Raw genomic sequence first — 10,853 nt, forward strand, 5'->3', positions numbered from 1 at the left:
ACCCTCAAAAGCCTTTCGTTACCCCCCCCCCCAAAAAGTTGTACTTGGAAGCAGGATATCAGAGTTGAGGGTCCAATTCTTATACTTTATAGCTGTGTGAACCTAGGCAAGTCACTTCACCTCTCTGAACTTGCTTCCTGTTATGTAAAATGGGGCAATAACATTTACCTTCACAGGGACTATTGTGAGGATGAGAGTTGATACATACAAATCCCTTAACAAGGGTTGATGCAGGTTAAGTGTTCAGTAAACTGTAATTATCGTTTAAATTGTTACTGTTGTTCTTATTTTAAAGTACCTAGCTCAGTGACTGGTAGGTTGTTGGGTGTTCAAGAAAGGTGGTTATCACCATTAAATTTAAAAATTTGGATCAGGAAGCCTGGCATTTAGTGGGGACTGAATAAACGATGGTTAGCAATGTTGCTTTTTTGACCCAAGGGCGCCCAGTACGTTTGCAGCCTAAAAGTCTCTCCTTAGCAAAAGCAGCGGCACTTACTTCTTTTTGCTCAGCAACAGGCCCCTCTTATGAAAACCACGGCGGCCAATGAGCAGGAAGATGGGCGGGGTTATCTGGCAGCCAATAGCAGCCCGCAGCGGCACTCAGGCTAGGCCCAGGCTGGTTTCCAGGCTGGTTAGGGAAGCTAAACCCCCAGGCTGATTGCTGGGCGGGGGGTGTCTCCAAATTCTCCTTGCTCTGCTTATCAACCGGGCTCTGATTGGTAAGGACTGCGGCGGCCCGCCCCTCCCTCCGCCCGATACCGCCCCTGTGGGAGGGGGCGCGGACTACCCCATTCGCTTTCCATTTCTTTTTTTCCTCTTTCCTTTTCTTCTTTTAATGAACTTTTGGTTTTAGTTCATGTTTTTCCCTTCCAAATTATGTGACACACATTATTGCAGAAAATTGGAAAATACAGAAAAGTATAAAGAAACAAAAGAAAGAACCCGAGCGCTTCCCTGGTGGCGCAGTGGTTGAGAGTCCGCCTGCCAATGCAGGGGACACGGGTTCGTGCCCCGGTCTGGGAAGATCCCACATGCCGCGGAGCGGCTGGGCCCGTGGGCCATGGCCGCTGAGCCTGCGCGTCCGGAGCCTGTGCTCCGCAACGGGAGAGGCTACAACAGTGAGAGGCCCGCGTACCACAAACAAATAACCCGAAATGATATTCCTCCACCTCTCCTTTTTTTTTTTTGTGGAACATAACGCGGCAAAGAAGCAGAAGGAGACAGCTCTACGTGCTCTGTTGTAGGTGCTCTACGTGTTCAATAGGTGCTCTACGTGAAATGAAAAGGTGTGCTGGATTTTATTTTTTTATAAATATGCTTAAAATTTTTTTTTTCTATTTCTTTAATTAATTAATTATTTTTTGGGGCTGTGTTGGGTCTTCGTTGCTGCACGCGGGCTTTCTCTAGTTGCGGCGGGCGAGCGGGGGCTACTCTTCATTGCGGTGCGCGGGCTTCTCACTGCGATGGCTTCTCTTGTTGTAGGAGCACGGGCTCTAGGGGCGCAGGCTTCAGTAGTTGCAGCACGCAGGCTCAGTAGTTGTGGCTTGTGGGCTCTAGAGCGCAGGCTCAGTAGTTGTGGCGCACGGGCTTATTTGCTCTGCAGCATGTGAGATCTTCCCGGACCAGGGAACTAACCCGTGTCCCCTGCACTGGCAGGCGGATTCTTAACCAGTGTGCCAGCAGGGAAGCCCAGGTGTGCTGGATTTAATGTTAGGTTAAAACAAAGAAACAAAAAACCAAGTTGCACAGTGATACATTTAGAATGATGTCATAGATATGTTCGTGATTACACAGAGGCAACAAAAGTCTGGAAGGATGTGCAGTTTGCAACAAACTTTTAGGGTCCAGTTACCTCTGAGATAAAGGGATAATAGAGAAATTATAAGACTTCATACACTACACTTGTTTAATAATTGTTTAAAAGCCAAGATGTATTACGTTTGTAACTTAAAAAAAAAAGATCCTTTTGAAGAGCGGGGGGTGGTGGGGGAAATCCCTTCGAAATTCTAATCCTACTACCAAGAGAGAATCAATGTTAACATATTGGCTTTTATTTTTTGCATATATTTATTTATTATATATAATATATTACTATTATATATTTATTCTTTAACCTATGCTTATATTTACGGTATATAAATTATGTATGGTTGTGTAGCCTGCTTTTTCCACTTACTACATTTCGTGATAATTTTCAAAATATTAAATATTCCTTAATTTTTAAAAAATTCATAATAACGTGATTTTACTGATAGGTCATGTTGTTTTTAGTAATTTTTTAAAATAAACTTATTTATTTACTTACTTATTTTTGGCTGTTGGGTCTTTGTTGCTGCGCGCGGGCTTTCTTTAGTTGCGGCGAGTGGGGGCTACTTTTCGTTGCGGTGCACCGGCTTCTCATTGTGGTGGCTTCTCTTGTTGCAGAGCACTGGCTCTAGGCACGCGGGCTTCAGTAGTTGTGGTACGCGGGCTCAGTAGTTGTGGCTCACGGGCTCTAGAGTACAGGCTCAGTAGTTGTGGCGCACAGGCTTTGTTGCTCTGTGGCATGTGGGATCTTCCTGGACCAGGTCTCGAACCCGTGTCCCCTGCATTAGCAGGCGGATTCTCAACCACTGCACCACCAGGGAAGTCCTCTTTTTTTTTTAAATTGAGGTAAAATTGGTTTATAACATTATGTTTCATGCATACAACATTATAATTTGACTTCTGCATATACCATAGCATGCTCACCACCAAAAGTGTAGTTTCCATCTGTCACCATACAGTTGACCCCCTTTACCCATTTGTCCCTTCCCCCACCCTCCTTCCCCTCTGGTAACCACCAATCTGTTCTCTATGTGTTTGTTTTGTTTGTTCATTTATTTCTGTTTTTTAATATTCCACATAGAAGTGAAATAATATGGTACTTGTCTTTCTCCATCTGACTTATTTCACTTAGCATAATGCCCTCAATGTCCACCCATGTTGTTGCAAGTAACAAGATTTCTCCTTTTTTTTTCTCCTTTTTTTATGGTATTCCATTGTATGTTTATACAACATCTTTATCCATTCATCCATTGACGGGCACTGAGGTTGTTTCCATATCTTGGCTATTGTAAACAATGCTGCAATGAACATAGAGGTGCATATATCTTTTCAAATAAGTGTCCTCAAACATTTCTTTCTTTCTTTCTTTTTTTTTTTTGACCACCTTGTGGGGCTTGTGGGATCTGTTTCCTGACCAGGAGTTGAACCCGGGCCATGGCAGTGAAAGTGCGAAGCCCTAGCCACTGGACTGCCAAGGAATTCCCCTTAAACATAATTTTTAATGGTTGCAGAATGTTCATGTGTCATATAATTTGTTCATTAATACCTATTGCTGGACATTTTTCACTACTTTATATCAAAATGAGATAAAACTCTTACATACAAAATATTGCATTATATTCCTGATTAGTTCCCCAGGTTAAATTTCTAGAAGCAAATCCATGAGTCAAAGGCTATGAACAAATACATTTCTCTTGATGCTAATTGTAAAAACTTTTAGAAGTTTATTTCTGTGAATGTTATTGATGCCTTCCTTAGGCCGGGCTGCCATAACAAAATATCATAGACTGGGTAGCTTAAAAAACCGAAATTAATTTTGTCACAGTTCTGGAGCCTGGAAGTCCAAGATAAGGTGCCAGCATGTTCATGTACTGGGGAGAGCTCTCTTCCTGGCTTGCAAATGGCTCTCTTCTCCCTGTGTCCACAGATGGCAGAGAGTGAGCAAGCAAGCTCTCTGGTGTCTCTTCTTATAAAGGCACTAATCCCGTCATGAGGGTCCCACTCTCAGGACCTCATCTAAAATCACAGAATGGGAGAAAATTTTTGCGAATTATATATCTAGTATCCAGAGTATATAAGGAATTCTGGGGGCTTCCCTGGTGGCGCAGTGGTTAAGAATCCGCCTGCCAATGCAGGGGACACGGGTTTGAGCCTTGGTCCAGGAAGATCCCACGTGCCACGGTTCAACTAAGCCTGTGTGCCACAACTACTGAGCCCGCGCTCTAGAGCCCGTGAGCCACAACTACTGAAGCCCGTGTGCCACAACTACTGAAGGCTGCGTGCCTAGAGCCTGTGCTCTGCAACAAGAGAAGCCACTGCAATGAGAAGCCCTCGCACCGCAACGAAGAGTAGCCCCCGCTCGCCGCAACTAGAGACAGCCCATGCACAGCAATGGAAGACCCAACACAGCCAATAAATAAATAAATAAGTAAAATCTATATAAAAAATAAATAAAGAATTCTGGAAACTGAACAAGAAGACAATCCAATTCAAAATAGGCAAAGGACTTGAATGGGTGTTTATTCAAAGAAGATATACAAACAGCCTATTGGCCAATATCATTAGTCATCAGGAAAATGCAAATCAAAACCACAATGAGCTACCACTTTTTTTTTTTTTTTTTTTTTTTTTTTGCTGTACGTGGGCCTCTCACTGTTGTAGCCTCTCCCGTTGCGGAGCACAGGGTCCTGACACGCAGGCTCAGCGGCCATGGCTCACAGGCCTAGCCGCTCCGCGGCATGTGGGATCTTCCCAGACCGGGGCACGAACCTGTGTCCCCTGCATCGGCAGGCGGACTCTCAATCACTGCACCACCAGGGAAGCCCGATGAGCTACCACTTTACACACACTAGGATAGCTAGAGTCAAAAAGTCAGGTATAACAAGTGGTAGTAGGGATGTGGACAAACTGGAACTCTGTACATTGCTGGTGGAGATGCAAAATACCACTGTGGATAAACAATTTGGCAGTTCCTCACTAAGTTAAACATACAATTACCCTATGACCCAGCAATTTCACTCCTAGATATGTATCCAAAAGAATTGAAAACAGGTGTCCAAACAAATACTCGTACAGGAATGTTTTTAGCAGCACTATTCACGACAGCCAAAAGGTGGAAACAAGCCAAATGTCTATCAATTGATGAATGGATAGTCAAAAGTGTGGTATATCCATACAATGGAATATTATTCTGCCATTTAAAAAATGGAGTGAAGGGGCTTCCCTGTGGCGCAGTGGTTGAGAGTCCGCCTGCCGATGCAGGGGACATGGGTTCGTGCCCCGGTCTGGGAAGATCCCACATGCCGCGGAGCGGCTGGGCCCGTGAGCCATGGCCACTGAGCCTGCGCGTCCGGAGCCTGTGCTCCGCAAGGGGAGAGGCCACAACAGTGAGAGGCCCGCGTACCAGTAAAAAAATAAAAAAAAATAAAAGAAATAAAAAATGGAGTGAAGTACTAAAACATGCTACATGGATGAACCTTGAAAACCTTATTCTAAGTGAAAGAAGCGAGACACAAAATGTCACACATTGTATGATTCTATTTGCATGTGACATTCAGAACAGGCAAGTCAAGTCTATGGAAACAGGAATCAGACTAGCGGTTGCCAGGGGCTGGGTGGAGGGGTAAATGGAGAGTGACAGCTTAATGGGTATGGAATTTCCTTTTGGGGTGATGAAAGTGTCTCAAACTAAATAGAGGCAATGTTTGCACAACACTGTGAATATACTAAATGCCACTGAATTTTACACTTTAACTGGATAATGATTCATTTTATGTTATGTGAATTTTACCTCAAGTTAATAAAAAGACTGATGAGCAAGGAGGTACCTGTGGCATCTGCTAACTGAGAGGTTGTGTCGGGTGGCACCAACATGTGAAGTGTTGGCGTACATCTCCTTGTACTTCTTTGTTCCTTTGCCTGCTCTGAAGCTTTTTGTTCCTTTCCAGTGTTTCCAATTCCTGCAAGTAGGATACAAGTGGTTTAGGAGTTTTCTGCTCTAATAAAGGACTGCACCTAAAAAGAAGAGGGAAAGGAGCAAAGGAGGGAGAGAGGCTGGAAAGAAGGAAGGAGGAAGGAAGGACTAAGAAGTAGGAAACGGTGACTGATTCAGCTTACAAATGGCCAACTCAGCCCTGGGAAGATTCATAGAACTTACCACACTTCCTCCTCCTCCCCCATTGCTCCCTCCAGGCTCCAGATAGAAAGGCTGAAGTATTGTCAGCTCCCCAGGAACCAAGGGTCCCTCTCAATGCCAGGCTTCTTCGGATGCTGTCACTCAGTCTTTTTTTTTTTTTTAATTAATTTATTTTTGGCTACATTGGGTCTCCGTTGCTGCGCACGGGCTTTCTCTAGTTGCAGCGAACGGGGGCTACTCTTCCTTGCGGTGCGCAGGCTTCTCACTGCAGTGGCTTCTCTTGTTGCAAAGCACAGGCTCTAGGCAAGCAGGCTTCAGTGGTTGTGGCATGCAGGCTCAGCAGTTGTGGCTCATGGGCTCCAGAGCTCAGGCTCAGTAGTTGTGGTGCATGGGCTTAGTTGCTGTGCGGCACGTGGGATCTTCCCGGACCAGGGATCGAACCCGTGTCCCCTGCATCGGCAGGCGGATTCTTAACCGCTGAGCCACCAGGGAAGTCCCCTAAATATAATTTTTAATGAATATGTTTCAGAAATCTGAAAATGGAATACATAGGATATGCAGCAATGCATATTCAAGAATAGTGGAACAACCCAGGGTCGTCCCCAATTGTCCAGGCAAGCCCCACCACCCCCAACCTGTCCCACAGTGAGGAGGTAGTTAACAGGAAGCTGAACCGCTACACTGGAACTGCAACTCAAGACTGTGGGAGCAGGAGTTCTGAAGTAAAGTTCTTGCTCAGCACAAACCTGGTTGTGTGACCTTGAGAAAGTTATTCACTATTCCCTGCTTCTGTTACTTTGGTTATAAAATTAAGCTAATGGTATGAACCTATTTACCAGAAATATCATGAGATTTAATGAGCGTAGTTGTTGCTCACGGGCTCAGTAGTTGTGGTGCATGGGCTTAGTTGCTCCGCGGCATGTGGGCTCTTCCCGGACCAGGGATTGGACCCATGTCCCCTGCACTGGCAGGCAGATTCTTAACCACTGTGCCACCAGGAAGTCCCAGTTTAAAAAAAAAAAAAATTACTTAGGTTTTGCCGGGTCTTAGTTGCGGCATGCGGGATGTTCGCTGTGGCATGCGGACTCTTAGTTGCGGGATGCATACGGGATGTGTTCCCCGAACAAGGATTGAACCCAGGCTCCTGCACTGGGAGTGCAGAGTCTTACCCACTGGACCACCAGGAAGTCCCATAAAGCTCAGGTAGTCTTAAATTAGGCTGCTCCAAAAATTCATTTAACCTTTTTAAGAATTCAAACTCACGATTCCTCATTTTCACGTTAAAGTTCCAACTTTTTGCTTCAATCATCATTAGACTGATTTTTATTTAAAATATAGGACAAGAGCAGATGGTACACTGCTATTGAGGAATCAACTCAGGAACATCATTCCCAATAAGGAAATTACTGATTGTAAGTCATGAAAACACTGTCATCTTCAAACTTAAGAGGTTGTTTTGTTTTGTGTTTGGCCACGTCGCTTGCGGGATCTTAGTTCCCCCATCAGGGATCGAACCTGGGCCCATGGCAGTGAAAGCAGGGAGTACTAACCACTAGACTGCCAGGGAATCGCCAAACTTAAGAGATTTTGTATGCCTTTCTTTGGTCACAAAAATGTGAAATGGAAGATATTACTTGTTCCTCAACCAATTTTTAAACTTTTCAAATTTTGTAGTGTTCTAAAATTTTAAAAAATGTTTATGACTTAATATAATCATTTCTTGCACTTCATCTTTGAGGTCATTTTGTTGCTGGCCACTAGAATCTCAGCACTCATACCTCAAGAGTACCATAAATAAACTTTTCATCAGCAGCATCATGGACAAGTTTTGGAAACAGCCATTGTTTCTGGTCTGCAAGGACAGGGTCAATGACTTATCCAAGCTGTTATCACTCAGTGGCCCTAAAGGCTTTTGTGTAATAGGGTCTTACAACAAAAGACTCGTCACAATTCTGGGGCAAATGATCTACTGAACTGGAGAATTGAAAATGTCTTGCCAATGGCCCATAGGTCACTTGAAGTTTTGTTTTGTTTTTTGTCTGGACGAATTACACAAGTAGTTTGTATAATAATTTAGCTAAACAAGGCCTTAAAGTCTAATTTGAATCAAGAGCATACTCGGCAAAGCAAAATATAGCCTAAGAAATAATTCTGATTCTGTGCTGTTAACAGATTTGATTAGGAGTCAAAACACCTGGATGCCAAGGCAACACATGATTTCTAATTCCAGCCTTTTCAACCTACGCAAGGATAATTAGAACAAGGATAACTAGTTCATATGAAGAGCTGTTTACTCCATTTTATAAATGCAAAATGGTGTGATTATTGATGGTGCCTTGAATTACACCTTTTTAAGCAATCACTCCTGTTTTCCAGGCTGCTCTTGACCTTACGCTTTGGATTGAGGTTTATTCCTTAAGAAGCTTTCTCTGAACACCTCTTGACTAGTGTCCGACAGGGAAAGGGGCCTTTCCATTCTCCATGTCACATTGGTCCCCCCATGTTGCACAGCACTTATCACACTGTGCTTTGTCTCCAAGTTCCCTACTGCTGGTACCCTGTCTGATTCATTTTAGTGGTTCAGTAGTGTATCCCCCTACCCCTCTTCAGATAGAAGGCATTAGACACAGTTCACTGATGACAATTTATTATAATTTGTTGGAAGCACACAGATAGATATTAATTAAACCAGAACTATGTCTGGTTTAAGAGAAGTGGGCAATAACAGGTAGCCATGCTATAGGGAACTGTGTGCACTTAATCATCATCATGTTTTAGTTTCTTGATTGACTGCTTGTGCCGCTCAATTTCTTTCTGCAGGTGCTCAATCTCCTTCATGTGATGAGAGATCTCATTTTCATGGTGTTTCTTCAAGGCTGCCAGCTGTTCTTTAGCACGAGCTCTACAAGGACATAGTGGCTCTTGGTTTAATCCCAATCCTTCACCCCAAAGAGACCTCTAAGCATAATCTGAAATACCTAAGGCAAAGAACAGGAGTCCCGATCCCATGGGAGTCTGGCTGGTCATCCTCTTCTACCCTCTCAAGCCCCATATTAAGAATACTCCACCTTAAGGTGTATCATTTTTAGGAGATGACCAAAATGATTCCATCTTCCTGGTGCTAGTGCCTGAAATTCCACCGCTAATGATGGATTCCTTTCAGATTCAGTAGAAAACTCCAGAGAGGTATGACTTAAGTCCCTAACTGGGGGACTTATTAGAGGAACAACCCAGAGAACAGAATCCCTTTTGGGAGGAAAAAGAGCAAAAGGTGGGGGTGGGATATACGAAGGGGCATAGTTAAAGGACAAATATATGTGTCCTATCCCAGTTAATCTAGGGCTTTCTTTACCTGAGAACTGCAAGACCCACTGTAAAGGCCAAAATGAAGGGGGGGGGGGAAGAAGCGGTCTCTCGCAGTACTTGGCAGTCCAAGTTTAGGTCTCAAGAAGGGGTGATTCAAATGTTGGTTCGGCCACATATGGGCCTCTGTTTTCCATAACTGTACAATGCAGGAGGCCAATTAGATGATCTCTAAGGGCTGCACCTTGTCTCTCTGGTATGGCAGGTGCTATGGTGGTAATTCTTAAAAGTGAGCAAGAGAGGGTGGAAGAGAAAAGATAGGTCAAGGAGAAGCAGAAGCTAGATTAGTTCCACGCTGCTCCTCACTGTGGATAGAAGTCACTGTAAGATAACTCGAGGTTGGTAAACAGGATAGGTAGGCCCAGTCCACACCATACTCCTAAAAGCTGGGCTGGGTGGAGCAGGCCAAGTCTCCGAGGAGTGGGGGACGGGGTTCCAGCCATGAGCAGCTGCTACATGCTCTACGACCCACTCGCTCAGGCCAGTTGGAGAGGTGGGCGGGGGGGTGTCTAGAAATGGCTGAGAGGGTCTGAGGAGTCAGGGAATCCATCCACGCGGGGCTAGCAAAGCTGAGGCCTGGGGTGATGGGTGGGTGAGGGCCGAGGGAGTCAGGCTCAGGGGGTCTGCATGTATTGGAACCGTCGGATCTAGACACTCTGGGAGGAATTTGGGGGGCGTTTGGCATGATGCGGGGTAAACTCCACGGGTGGGGATGGTAAAAGATTCAGGAACAGATGAGCGGTGGTTGGCGAGTTCTGAAGACCCGCAGGTGGAAACGGCTTGGGCGTGGAGGCCTTGGGATTCGGCAGCGCACGGGAAGCGCCCTACAGGTGGCGAGAGTCGGGTCCTCAAGTGTTGGGTGTAATGGGTTCAGGGGCCGGGAGTTCTACTGGGGGGATGGGGCGCCCCAGGACGCCAGGGAGGGATGGGTGGGGCGACTGACAATTGAAGGACTGGAAGGCCGTGAGAGATATAGGGCTGGATTCGGGGTCCCGTGGGCCTCACCGGAAGTATCGCTCCTCTTCGGCCTGCTCTTTTTTTCCGAAGGCTCCACCGGCGTCCCGGACCGCGCCCGCAGTGGAGCCGAGATTGTCTGCCTGCGGAAAGCGACGGGGGTATTGGTAAAGGTGAGGGCGGCAGAGAGGGGATCTGCGCTCAGGGCTGGGGCAACAGGCACCGCCGGCGGCGTACCGATTCCGAGCCGAAGCCCCGGCCCTGCATGGCCCAGACGCTCCACACGCCGAACCGCGTCCGCGCCGCCAATGCCGTGGCTGCCATTGCTGTCAGTGCAGCACCCCTCCAGTGACCGGAGGTGCAAGCTTCTTCGCAGGAGCTAACGGCGCTGCAGGCCAGGCCGCCAATCGTTTCGCTGGAGAGGCGGGATGAACCTGGGAGTAGCGAATCACGAGAGGTAGAGGCGGGGTTCCTGTAGTTTGCAGCGAATCCTGGCCTAGAGGCGGGCCTATTCTTAGCCAACCCCTAGCAAGGGCTCCAGGGTCAAAGGACTGGAGAAAAATAATGGAGGAGATAGAAAAGCTAGAACAGAGGG

The 10,853-nt window shown here is 46.1% G+C and overlaps 1 protein-coding gene across 1 annotated transcript; it reads right to left on the reverse strand.

The window, feature by feature from the left end:
* Positions 1–8,571: 8,571 nt before the first annotated feature.
* Positions 8,572–10,652, reverse strand: ATP5IF1 (ATP synthase inhibitory factor subunit 1). The gene is made up of 3 exons (XM_004266592.4): positions 10,496–10,652; positions 10,310–10,401; positions 8,572–8,843 (listed from the first exon to the last, which is right to left on the reverse strand). Exons 1-3 carry the CDS (start codon positions 10,580–10,582, stop codon positions 8,699–8,701), a joined length of 324 nt encoding a protein of 107 aa, XP_004266640.1. The 5' UTR covers positions 10,583–10,652; the 3' UTR covers positions 8,572–8,698.
* Positions 10,653–10,853: the final 201 nt, after the last annotated feature.

This window comes from Orcinus orca, chromosome 1 (assembly GCF_937001465.1).
Source record: "Orcinus orca chromosome 1, mOrcOrc1.1, whole genome shotgun sequence".
In the NCBI taxonomy this organism is placed as follows: domain Eukaryota; kingdom Metazoa; phylum Chordata; class Mammalia; order Artiodactyla; family Delphinidae; genus Orcinus; species Orcinus orca.